Consider the following 13,144-nt stretch of genomic DNA (forward strand, 5'->3'; position numbering starts at 1 on the left):
TTTAATTATATTATATAAAAAAAAAAACGTGTTCACCATAAAATATTTTTTGACGTATTTTCGTGTTACGTAACAATTATAATTGTTATTTTATTATATTTTAATAATGTGTTCAAAAAGTAAAATATAATTTTTTGATCAGCGTTATTCTTACTTCATACCTATGTATTATTCGGTGTCGTTTAAACAAAATATAGTTTTCCACTTTGTATGTTATTATCATCACTATAACAACGTCGCAAAATATTTTTCTCCTGTATAATATGTATATTAGCATTATAACGTCCGTGGTCCGAACAGGTGAGGCTTGAGACCCACGCCTGTTATTAGGTCCAATTTCGAATTCATTAATAAACAACGCGATGAAAAAAAAATCCTGCCTACGTAGCAATTACCGTATGGCGGTCGAGGCTACGGTGGCGACGGTTTTATATCGTCCCTGTCGCACGCATCTGGATCATAACGGCGGAGAATTATGAGCCGTCGAAAGGTGGAGGATCTATTGCTAGATTGTAACGGGAAGAGGGGAGTAGGAATAAATTTATACGAAAAATTATAACGCGCCAGTTGGATTTTTTTTTTACGTAATAATGATAAATTAAATTGTTTGTCGATAATACACCTATATGCATATAATATTGTAAACCAGTTTCTTTCTTTTTTTTCTTACTGAAATGCGCCCACACGGCGCCTGGTGCGTCGATCGTAATTCGCGCTGGCGCCTCTAGGAATTTCCCCAATTTTGAGTACTCTGCGTCTCCGGGAGTCGAAATTTTCGATTGTCCCTCCGTTTCGCCACGAACCCGATTCCGGGGCAATGGGTTTGGAGTCGCCACCCCAAAAATTGCCGTGTTTCACAGACGTTTGGCGAACATGTGGTCGGGGATCGGGTCACGTCCTTATACGCGCTGCAGCCGTTCCCATACGGTGTCTCGTCGTTTAATCGTTAAAAAAAAAACATCAACAACAAAGAGGTCAAGACTTTATTTTCATTTTTTAACATTATTTTAATTTTTACCAACAGAGACAACATATACCGCCTGGACTTGGACGATTTGAAAAAGATCGAGGCCGCACATTGGCCGGCCGCCGAGGAAAAAGTGCAGCTGTGCCTGGTTAAAGGCCAGAGTGTCGACGACTGTCACAATTACGTCAAAGTACTATTGTCCACTGGAAAACGGCTGTTCGCATGCGGTACTGGAGCTTTTTCACCACAGTGCACGTGGAGAGAGGTAAAATATTAATAAAACATTTCAGTGTTTCGAGATTTGGGGCTGACTGCTACTATAGCGTATATCCGAAGTATAATTATTTCAAAGCGGTTTGCCAATCAAAAGAGTAGGTATAGTTTCAAAATACGACGTATGAACTATTGTATTGTATGTAGTGTATATAGGTACTCATTCTAAAATTATGATGTACGTCCTACTTTGTTGATGATTGCATTGATTTTTTAACAAACGCGTACCTATATATTATACATTCTAATAAAATGTTAAGAGAATAAAACGTAGTTATTAAATGCGTTAATTTATAGTTTATACTTTTCAACAGTCGGTCGTTATTAAAATTGATAACGCTTATTTATGTAATATTAAAACCGCCCTTGGCCGCCCGTCCGGACTGAATCTATGATGACTAGCTATAGCTTACAATAATATCATACCTACCTACTATTATTATAAATTCCCATCCGAGAGCTCATTTAGCCAATTATAATACATCAATGTCAGCGAGCACGGCGAAAGTGTGTCGTCTTTCTCGGGCGGGAAATGCGACGGGGGAGAGCTCTCTTTGATCTCTATACGCGGACTAATTGTGCAACATTTCTGTGTTTCGATAGATGGAAAATGCCAACAGCGTGACCGACACCGTGCGCGGGGTGGGCAAGTGTCCGTACAGTCCGCTTTCCAACATCACAGCCATGATCACGCTCAACGGCCAGTACTTTGCCGGTAGCCCGATGGACTTTTCCGGCGCAGACTCGGCCATTGTCCGAGACCTGGGAGCTTCGTACCTGCGGACAAAGAACTATGATGCCAAGTGGCTGAACGAGCCCCAGTTCGTCGGGTCGTTTGAGACCGACGCCTATGTGTACTTTTTGTTCAGAGAAAGTGCAGTGGAGTACATAAACTGTGGCAAGGTATGTATTTGGTTGTCGTTTTATTTTATGAAATATACCGTGATAAACTTGGTCCGGAAATGTTACAATTTATGAGTTATAATATACCTAATAAAATTGTATACTTTTGCACATCTCAATATATTTCATTACTATAAATAAAAGGTTTTAACGTAGTTTTGATAATAAATTACGAATTAATTTATACCTCATTATACGCACAATGTTGACATACTAATTTATTATAATATGTTACAGAGGGTGTACTCGAGGATTGCTAGGATGTGCAAAAATGATGTCGGCGGACAAACTATGCTGCGAGACAATTGGACCACATTCATTAAGGCCCGTTTAAACTGTTCTTTACCCGGTGACTATCCATTTTACTTTGATGAAATTCAGGGTATGACTTATTTACCAGACGAAGGATTGGTGTACGCTACATTTACTACACCAAGGTAATATTACGAAAATATTATATGCTAAAAATATTGCGAATTGTTTAGTAGAAAAAAGTAGTTTAGCGTCAAAAATTTCTTTTTGTCCGTCGTCCCTTGCAATCTCATCGTTCTGGCCATCGAATTGTAAAAAATTTACTTTTAAAATGTATTACTCAAATATTGGAATTAATATTTGTATTTAAAATATGTAAAAAAGTATTCATATGACATGTACTATAGTATTCGAATACTTACATGACAGCTGATGACCCACCCATGTCTTTATTTTTACAACTTTTTTGGTTTACTCAAAGCAAGTTTCTTTCACATACGTCTTATCATGGTTCTTTAGAGCGTGTCTTCGCGTGACTGTGGTAACTGTAGCCTTTTGTTTTAAATTAAATTCTATCATCATATTTAATCTCTGGCTTTTCAACCATGTGTTATTATTATTCTTACTATTACTATCTATATGCATTGATGTGAGAGTACTTATACATACAGTCTAAATTAAAGTGTGTGCTATTATTTTGTACAGCAATGGTATAGCTGGATCGGCAGTATGTAGTTTTAACCTTACCGCTATAAACGCAGCGTTTAATGGACCGTTCAAACACCAAGCCAGCGTCGGTTCGGAATGGATACGATATAACCCACCGCATCAACTCAACCACGGACACTGCCAAAGACAGGATCCAAATCAGATACTTGACTCGTCGAGGTATTTAATTTATTATCATTGTTATTATTAGTGGTATATATAAGTACCTATTGTACTATAGAGTTTCTGAGTTTATACAATAAACATATTATAATTCTATAGTTTAAATACGGAGTAATGTGGTATATAACTCCGATGGTGGTCGATTCGTCGTTTACCCGTTATTTTTTTTTTATGTAAATCTGCTAATTCATATTAAATTATTCTTTTATTCTTTCAGTTTTTAGATTCGTTTTCTATAAATGTACAATATTGAAGAATAATACTGCACACTACTTAAGAAATTCTTAATTATAATATGTAAACCTAACCTAAAACAATAAATTTAGAAAACTTATAAACGTTACATAATAAATTATTTGAGTTATTTATGATCGAGTGGGGTGTCATACAAGGGCTATAATTGCATTTCATTCGTCCAAACGAGTTTTATTTTTTTTTATAATTTTAGATGCACCTATATATTATAAGTACTAAGTTGAACGTTATTACTATTATTTTTTCGTAATAGACATTACTGAGAAATAAAAGCGGTTTTGGATGTGTCAAATATTATAAATATAATTCACTTAAACTACACATCAATTTTTGATTTATGTTCATTTTCGTGTGTAATATATGTTTCGGACAGGTGGTGTCTGATATAATAATAATAATATGTCAGTCATTATATTAGTGTGTAAACCGTATGTGTTTTATACTCAAGTGCTATGCTTTGTACCTTAATAGATATCAACTGATGGACAACGCAGTACAGCCCACCACGATGGATCCACTATATTACAAGCCCTTGGAAATTCTGACACACATTGCTGTCGACGTCGTACCAACCAAACCACACGGATCTTTAAAAGTCTTGTACGTGGCCACGACCGAAGGGACCGTGAAAAAGATTACTATTCTACCGAAATCTTCGGCCACGTGCACACTGGAGGAATGGAACATATTCCCCGAGGGTTCCGGTTCCCAGATCATGGCGTTGCATTATCTGAAAGTCACGGTACGTAACACCTAACGTTTTTATGCGGCCGATGACGGAATTACGTGCTCATTTGTTATCACGTGTGTATAATATGGTTGCGCAGGACTCGATTTACGTGGGCACTCGTGACCGGGTGTTGAAAATACCGGCCCAGCACTGTGGCCGACACCGGAGCAAGGAAGCGTGCATGAACGCGATGGACCCCTATTGCGGATGGAACGAGCACGTCGACAAGTGCCAACCGCCGACAAACGGTAACATCATGGAACACAATTGGCGACAGGACGTTACCAAGTGTCCGGACCGGTCGAGGCCGATCGACGGTGGTTGGTCCAGCTGGTCGACATGGGCTGCGTGTACGCAAAACGTTAACGGCAAAGAGTCCGCCGACCAATGTTTGTGTTCGAGCAGAACGTGCACGAACCCCGAACCCAAGTACGACGGGGCCGAATGCCAAGGTCCTACCATACAGGTATGACATGCAACCAGTTTATATTATAATAATATTACCTAGGTATACTAATTAAACCAACTGTGGGACTGGCGATAGACTATTATTTTTTATTTTTACTGAGGTGCTTTACCCGTTACCACAACTTACTGTCGTAAATAATTTTTATCGCTTTACTTATATTCTGACCATCACGCACATTTTCCGTTTTCCGCAGATAATACGCATTAGTGAATTACAATAGTGTGTTTTGATTTTTTTTTAACGCAAGCAATATTCAACTAAATTGGTTTTATATGCTAATTTTTTAGTACAGCGTGCAGTTATCATAAAGATACCAGTCCTTTGTAATTCTTTTTAAACCCGAGTAAAAAATGTTACACACCCATGTAATGAGAAAAAACTTATATTTAACATTTATTAGAGTAAGTATGTATGTATATGTGGCACGTGAATACCTACATTTGAGATCATATAGATAAATTAGTTGTACTACCGGGAAATTATAATATCCTACGCACACATTTATTATATATAATATATATTATAATATGTACATATTTATACGCGTATAAACATGATTACACGTTAACTACTAACAACGTCATTGACGTACATAATATATTAACTTTCATTTTTTTCCCTTAGGTGACTAATTGCACCGTACACGGACAATGGTCTGGTTGGTCGGACTGGTCGGCGTGTACTCAGAGTTGCGGTTCTGCCGTGAAAGTCAGAAAAAGGACCTGTGGAAATCCGGCGCCGGCCTTTGGCGGTCGCGTGTGTGTAGGACGGGACACCGATGAAATGTTTTGCCATTCGAATCCACCTTGTCCAGGTAAGGGTAACCGTCAGTGTTCCCTCTCGACGGCGTTCGGCGTCGTCGCGCTATATTATTGTTATTAACTTTTATCTCTTTCCTTCCCCCCGCCCATCACAGTTTCGCCACCTGTCGTAAAAGAGCCGGGCTGGAGCGCCTGGGGCTCGTGGGGCAAATGCTCGGCCAAGTGTGGTGGAGGCATTCGACAGAGGTCGCGGTACTGTAACAACCCACCGCCACAGGAAGGACAGGATTGCATCGGGTGTTCCGAAGAGTACGAACTGTGTAACCAGAGACCGTGCACGGATAGCATAAAGAAGATATCGGCGTGGTCACCGTGGGTGCCGGCCGGAAACGGTACTCATAAAAGATACAGATTCTCGTGCAGAACGCAGCCAGACATTTCGGCATTACACATTATGCAGGACAAAGAAGAAAGTAGATTGTGCCAAGATGGATCGTGTCACAGACTTGGTGAGTTGTCAGCTATTACTACCTGTAATATGTACATTGTATCTATATTAATTTGGTATAATATGTGCTATATTGCACGTTTTCAAATGTTTAAACTTTGGTAACAAACTATAGGCTTTTTTATAATAATTTTAATTTTTTTTTATTAGATCAACCATCAGATTTAGAAGACTCGTGGTCAGAATGGTCACCGTGGTCACCGTGTTCCTGCTGATTGTGGTGGTGGTGTACAAGTCAGGACTAGAACTTGTGAAGGCCTTTGGATAATTGTGAGGGACAAACCACATTTACCAGGCCTTGCAATACACAACAATGCAAAGGTAATTGGACAAAATAATAATAAATTCTGTAATATTTATTGCACTTCTTACTATACAGTATACTTCCGACTTTGTATCTAGTTTTGTAGTATTATTTATAAAAGTTAAACCAATTCCAACCTTATAATATATAATAATATTATAATTTCAATGTAATTCTACACGTTTATATTATATTCACTGTTGCTATTGTCTTAGGAGAATGGAGTTGTTGGACAGACTTTAATGAATGTTCTGTGACTTGTGGTGAAGGCGTCCAGAACTCGCAAGCGCAATTGCCTACTAAAGGGTGTGCCCTCTGATGGATGCGATGGCCCTTACGAAAGCCAAGAACCGTGTTACGCGCCTTGTCATGACATGGATATGGGCTGGGAAGACTGGTCAGAGTGGTCAGTGTGCGATAAGGAGAATCAGAAACATCGGACTAGAAAATGTACTTTTGACCGTTGTTTGGGACCCAACATTGAATCTGTTCCTTGCTTTGAGACAAACGAGATCGGTAAGCATACGGACATTTAAAATGAACATGTAACCGTGTAACACCAATACCAAATTGGTACCTAAAATATAAATACTTAGGTACGTAGATTACACTTTTGATTAGGAAGTTGTTAAAATATAAATTGAAAAAAAAACTAACAATCACAGCTGCAATAGAAAAATCCTAGACAATAATAAAGAAGTTTAAAAACCAAACAAACGAATTAGCTGAACACTTAGATAATGAAAAAACCATTCTTGTTGAGATTCTTTTAGTATTTTTCACTGTTTGCCTGTAGGTTTTTTTTATATCTAGTAAAATTATACTTTATAGTAATGTTTACCGAGTAAATAAAAAACAGACCCTCTAACGAAATTACTCAATAGACTCGAACTATTGTCCTATAATCCATATAACGTATTTATATGTACCTACTTATAAAATAGACAATGCTTAGAAAAAAAAAATGGCAATAGTTTTGATAAAAATAAATTGTTTTTTTTTTTTAATTGTCCAACATATTATTTAATTTATTAATAGGTACCTATTAAGAAAATTATTGAAATCGAAAACGGTATTTAATAATTTAATCGTCGATGTGTAACAGACACTGGATGCTTTTACAATAGGTAGCTACTCTTTGCGATAAATTAAAAAAAGATTTTTGCTCGAATTCGTTCGAATAATAATATTTATCCACTCACCACATAAGCAAACTGCAGCACTGTAACCTAACCTAACCTAATCTAAGTGTTTTAAACCACTCACTCGGCCACCCTGTCACCAACCCCATTCAGAACACGAAAAATAATTAGTATTGCGCTGCGTTCGTAATATTATATTTACACGTTTTGGTTTTTGTTCCGGTGCAAGTGAGTTTCGAGTAGCTCCACGCTGCTGGTGTGCCTGCTGTCCTTTTTGACGGGCGCCTTGGTGGCTGGAGCCGCGTTCTGCGCATGGCAGAGACGTCAGAAGCCGAAGTTGCCGAGCAGTCCGCACTACATCACCACCAAGCAGAACCCGTACGTGACGGTGCCGATGAAGAGTACCGCGCGCCCGCCAAGCGGACGCCGTCGTTCACCAAGCCGACCCACTGTCGGCGCGCAGCATCACAGCAACGGTACCTCAGCCACCGGCACGCCTGCCCAGGCTGTTCAACAAGCCGGCCGACTACGAAACGGCCACCATCAAGCGGAACAGCCACAGTCTGGTCAACGGGCACGCGATGCGCAACCGTCCCGACTTGGAACAGGAGAAGTTTTTTCTAACACGCCGCGACACCGTTAAATTATAATTAAGTATATAATTAGACGCGAACACCGCCAATCGCCATAATTACAATATTATTATAATATTACTATATGACGATCATCAGCTTCCTTATCATCCAATATTATCGCCCACCGCTCGCGACAATATTATCATCATCGACTGCATGTTTACGCCGCACGGTCACTGAATTCTGTGACGCGGTCGTTTATGCGCGGAAGAATGCGGTTTGTTCAACCCGCTTAGGAAGTTGTCGGTGTTTCCGGATTTATTTGTTTTTTTTAATGTCATCCGATCAGTGTCCGGATAATAATATTAAACCAGTGCTAGTATCGGCTACTGGTGCTCGTTATTGCTAGTCATTACATTTTTTATTTTCGACAATTTCCTTGCGGACGTAACTAATTTAACACGTGATATTGTTAACTGATACAATTATTGACTTAATATTATGTTTCTATAACAAATGGTAAAAATCTATTTCTATATTATTTCGTATTGACTAACAATCAATGTGCATCACACTATCTTCAGTTAGCGTTTGGTTTTGATAGTAATATATATTATTATAATAATTATTATTATTAAATCAACAAATTTTTTTAACCGATATATCGTAATACAAATTATACAAACGGTTTGCCCGTTTTGTTTTTTTTTATACAACCGAAGACTGCGTAAAAACCACGACATGATATGCATCGTGCCTGTTGTCGTATATTACATCCATTATTGCTTTACTCTGTTAATTATAAATTATATTTGAAAAGAAGAGAAAAAAAATATCATATGAAAATATATCTTACTCAGTATTGTATATTTATATATTTTTTTAACGTTTCGAATTGTACCTAAGTTTATGTTGGTAAGTGCGCAGAATGGTGGATTAGAATCATTTTTCTAACCATTCATAATATTATTATATTATGTTGTATGAAATCTATTTAATAGTAATGTACCCTATCTACTTAAATTCGATGTGTGTATGTGTGTCTACCTAAGGATGAGTCGAATCAGTGGCGTGCTCAGCGTCTTTAATGGGTTGGGGGGGGGGGGGGGGGGGTGAGATATGAATTTTAGGACTATTCTCAGACCACGTTATATATAGCGGTTGATATACTTTCATAATTCATTGCTTTATCATATATTTTATATGACAAAAATAAGCCAAAGGAGTGGAGGGGTATGATACAACCTGCCCCATGAGCACGCCACTGTAATCGAATAATAGTTTTTCTTTCATTTCATATAGGTAGGCACATTATAATTTATAAATTAATGATTTTCAAAACACTGATCAAGTATATGTTTTTTGTTGCTAACAATATTAAAAACCACCATTAATATCTAAGATAAAATCGATAATAAAAATAATTTATAAAGCACTGTAAATAAAATGGATATAGATAGGTTATTATATTTTGTACTTTTATACTGAACAAGTACGCATTGTGCCAATTATATTCATGATTAATCTATTATTTTGATTAACCATGAAATATTAATGACTGAATAATTTGTTTCTTTTTTATTAATGTTGTAACTCATAAGTGTAAAAAACTATGTGAACAAAACGTGTCAAACACATAATATATTATTATATACTTATAATATATATATTATATAAATATAAGTATGTATAACACTCATGTTGAGTACCTACATTTTATAATACTGTAAATAATTTACATATTTTTTTTATAATATGTTGTTGTCTAAATTTTATTTATGTATAATACATAATAAATAAATATGTACTATTTTTAACTGTTGAATTATATTTTGTTGTGAATATAATACATTTTTCCATGTAAATACTAAATATGCCTATTTTCAAGTAAAAATAGAATAACAATTATTATTTTTATACTATTATTTTGTGTTTTTTTTCATATTCCTATACCAATCATTATTATTATAGTAGTATTTATTATTAGAGTATTATCACAAGAAAATATTATAACTACCTAGTACTTATCATTCTAGACAACTTTTTTAAAACACCTAATTAGGTGACCTAAACATTCTACAAATTAAAAAGATACGAAAAAAAATAATAACATTAGTTTGGTTTTTTAGACTTGTCATTATGTGGCAACAAGCCACAAGGGATATTTATGTGAGTTAATGTACTACCTATAGATATTATGTAAGAAATTAGATATTATACAACTAATATGACGATTCTAAAAAGGTATCGATTTTGTGAACAAATGCGTAGGTACTTACGCAGTTATTTATATCAACTATCATTAATTATATCCATCGTTATAGCATATTATGTCAGGATTCCAAAAACTTAAAAATAATTGGATAGTTTTTTTTCGCCATTCAGTTCAGTACAGACTCGATTTTTATCGTTTGTTTTTTTGAAGTTTTTTTTATATCACGGGTCAACAAATATTTTTAATTAGCTATCCCAACGCTGGCTATTATCTTTAAAGTTTATGTAATGAATAATGATATATTTTCAGTATTTTTGTAGACGCCTAATCTTCAAATGAACTGCACTCATCAGTGGTCAATCAATTGGTTTTGTACATTGTTTGAAATAATTTGTATTGCACATTTCAGGTAATATCCATTTAAACAATACGGCGTTATCGGTTTAAGTGGTTTAACTACTATACGTCTATACTATTATAGTGACTACTAGCATAGTTTTGAATTGCACATGGAAATTTTTCCACAGCAAAATTCAAAAAAGATAAAATATGTATAGCCTTCAACAGGTGTCGCCAGAAACTATAAGTTCAAAAAAATTTAATATTTTCCAAATTAATTTTTATCAAAGTATATATATCGCCATTTATATAAATTGTAAAGCCAAGTTTGACACGTCACAATACGTTTCTTCTATTTTAAAATCTAAGCAACATAAACGTCGTTTATAAAACTATTTTCAATACCTTTCCTATATAATACTAACATTTTTGAAATATTTTTATTGCATAATTGTTGTTCAATGATGCTATACATTATATAGGGACTTTAATTTAGAAATTCACTCAAAAATCATTTCACCAAAAAACTGATATTAAGTAATATTTGTATTAAAAAAGCCTTCAACAGGTGTCGCCAGCAACAATTATAAGTTCGAAAAAATTGAACATTTACCAAATTTTTTTTCTATCAACGTATAGATCGCCATTAAAACAATAAATTCATAATGCCTGGTTTGAGACGTCTCAATAACCTCTTTCTACTTAAAATTCAAGTAACATAAACATCGTTTTAAAAACTATTTTGGATCCTTTCCTATTTAAAACTAATATTTTCGGAATTTTTTTTTCGCTAAATTTTTAGTCGACGGTGCCGTAAACTATCTAGCTTAGTTTTGAAATTCGTTCGGAAATCCTTCCACCACAAAATTGACTAAAAGACAAATTTGTATTAAAAAATCCATCAACAGGTATGTCGCTAACAACTTAGGTGCACCGGAGTTCAAAAAAAAGTAACCTTTTCTTCAAATTTTTTTTATCAACGTCACCTATAAAATAGTTCATAATGCACTTGAAATTCTTCTAATATGAAACCAGTAGTTCTGGTCATATATTTTCTCATTCCAATTTGTAGGTTTTTCTTATGTCCTCCAAATTTATATTTTTCTTTACCGGCGGCAACAGTGTTTGCCTTCTCGCCCCCGTCACGTTGGTCACACCCAAAAACGATGACACTCAGTACACGCGTTATCGACACGTCCCGTTATCACAAACGTCGCGAAACGCGATCGTAACAGTTGGCACTTTTACATTATTCGAAACAGAGTAAGTTCATAAAGTATAATTAATATCGACCGTGTCCGTTCACCTAAATAGTATACGTTATAACTCATCATTTTCTCTGTTTCCTCGAAGTTTTCCGAATTCCGTGATGACACCTACCCATTGCATTCTCGTTGCGCTGTCGCTGTGCGCGGTGGCTTCGTCCGCCGCCGGTTGTAAGTATGCCGTCGAGTCGTACACCACCAGCGATGCCATGATCGTCAACGAGGCAGCGTTCATCGCACAAGTGAGCGCCGAGTGCGAGGATTCACCGTCCAACCTGTATGCCGAAGTGGAAGGCCGACTTCTGGTAGCGGCCAACGCTGGTCCAAACAAATACCAAGTACGTAGTCCTAGTCCGTTGACGTCACCGGTGTCGGGCGCAAACCGTTTTGTAATAATATTATGCTTGACGTTTCCACAGGTCAGTTGGTTGGACGACTTCAAGAAGGCTCGCCGAGGCGATTACTATGTGAAATTTTATGATGAGGCTGGTTACGGTCAACTCAGGAAACTGTTGCGTGATGGAGAATCCATCAGCAGTGTAACGCCTGTACACTCTGCGTACGTCCGTTATCCCGGTGCTTACAAAGGTGTTTGGGTCAACTCTGAATTCCTGGCTGCAATTGTCAGCATGGTAGTTTTGTATTTTGCGTATACGTTCAAGTCAAAAATTGTCTCCTAATTTTAATATTATTTAAGAATTTGAAAATATTTTGTTACAAAGTCTGCTCGGTTTTTATATGACTGTTATTTTTAATTTTTTTTTTTTTTCAAAATCATTATTTAAATATTCTAAATAAAGTAAGTATTTGAATTAATGTGTTAAATCATTATCATAAGCTGCCCAAAATCAGTGCCTACCTAACATCTATAGCAATTAAATATGTTATTAAGTTTTAAGATAACTTGTAATTTAGGTACTTTTACAATTTTTTTTAATATAATGTTTTCTTAGACGATTGTGTTTTTTGTCCTTTGATGGTAAGTCCGTTGATTGCCAGAAACGTATGTCCTAAATATGTAATGTCCACTTACAATCCAAATATTTTTATAAATTTATTTTTATGGTATTTAAGCTGTTCTGCATTAAAAAACATACTTAATAAATTATATTTATTTTTTATGACATTTATTAACTAAGTTGGATAACTAAATCCTTAAAATATTATCTAAATATTGGCGCACTCATATATTTAAGATTTATGTGTTTCTTGTAGAGTTCTACAAGTCGCTTTGAAACTTTTACTTATAACACTTTTATTGTGAGGTCTTTACCAAGACTTAAAATTATTGTCAA

The 13,144-nt window shown here is 35.8% G+C and overlaps 2 protein-coding genes across 2 annotated transcripts in view; both read left to right on the forward strand.

The window, feature by feature from the left end:
* LOC132944487 (semaphorin-5A-like) overlaps nucleotides 1-8,852 on the forward strand; it is a 48,887-nt gene extending 40,035 nt beyond the window's left edge. The window contains 17 exon segments of the mRNA XM_061013861.1: nucleotides 1,025-1,232; nucleotides 1,844-2,143; nucleotides 2,381-2,580; nucleotides 3,101-3,283; nucleotides 4,013-4,283; nucleotides 4,369-4,737; nucleotides 5,365-5,554; nucleotides 5,657-6,010; nucleotides 6,160-6,218; nucleotides 6,220-6,262; nucleotides 6,265-6,330; nucleotides 6,529-6,587; nucleotides 6,589-6,829; nucleotides 7,689-7,850; nucleotides 7,853-7,902; nucleotides 7,904-7,951; nucleotides 7,953-8,852. Coding sequence (XP_060869844.1) covers nucleotides 1,025-1,232; nucleotides 1,844-2,143; nucleotides 2,381-2,580; nucleotides 3,101-3,283; nucleotides 4,013-4,283; nucleotides 4,369-4,737; nucleotides 5,365-5,554; nucleotides 5,657-6,010; nucleotides 6,160-6,218; nucleotides 6,220-6,262; nucleotides 6,265-6,330; nucleotides 6,529-6,587; nucleotides 6,589-6,829; nucleotides 7,689-7,850; nucleotides 7,853-7,902; nucleotides 7,904-7,951; nucleotides 7,953-8,105 — 2,956 coding nt within the window. The 3' untranslated portion in view covers nucleotides 8,106-8,852.
* A 2,927-nt stretch (nucleotides 8,853-11,779) lies between these two features.
* LOC132944629 (translocon-associated protein subunit delta) lies at nucleotides 11,780-12,803 on the forward strand. The gene is made up of 3 exons (XM_061014082.1): nucleotides 11,780-11,847; nucleotides 11,938-12,187; nucleotides 12,269-12,803. Exons 2-3 carry the CDS (start codon nucleotides 11,954-11,956, stop codon nucleotides 12,527-12,529), a joined length of 495 nt encoding a protein of 164 aa, XP_060870065.1. The 5' UTR covers nucleotides 11,780-11,847; nucleotides 11,938-11,953; the 3' UTR covers nucleotides 12,530-12,803.
* Nucleotides 12,804-13,144: the final 341 nt, after the last annotated feature.

This window comes from Metopolophium dirhodum, chromosome 5 (assembly GCF_019925205.1).
Source record: "Metopolophium dirhodum isolate CAU chromosome 5, ASM1992520v1, whole genome shotgun sequence".
NCBI lineage: Eukaryota > Metazoa > Arthropoda > Insecta > Hemiptera > Aphididae > Metopolophium > Metopolophium dirhodum.

What these genes read in the sequence shown, in the direction of transcription:
- LOC132944629 (XM_061014082.1), top strand. Translation starts at nt 11,954, where the DNA reads ATGACACCTACCCATTGCATTCTCGTTGCGCTGTCGCTGTGCGCGGTG. An exon ending in CTGGTCCAAACAAATACCAA is followed by an intron (nt 12,188 to 12,268) that starts GTACGTAGTCCT and finishes ACGTTTCCACAG; the next exon opens with GTCAGTTGGTTGGACGACTT.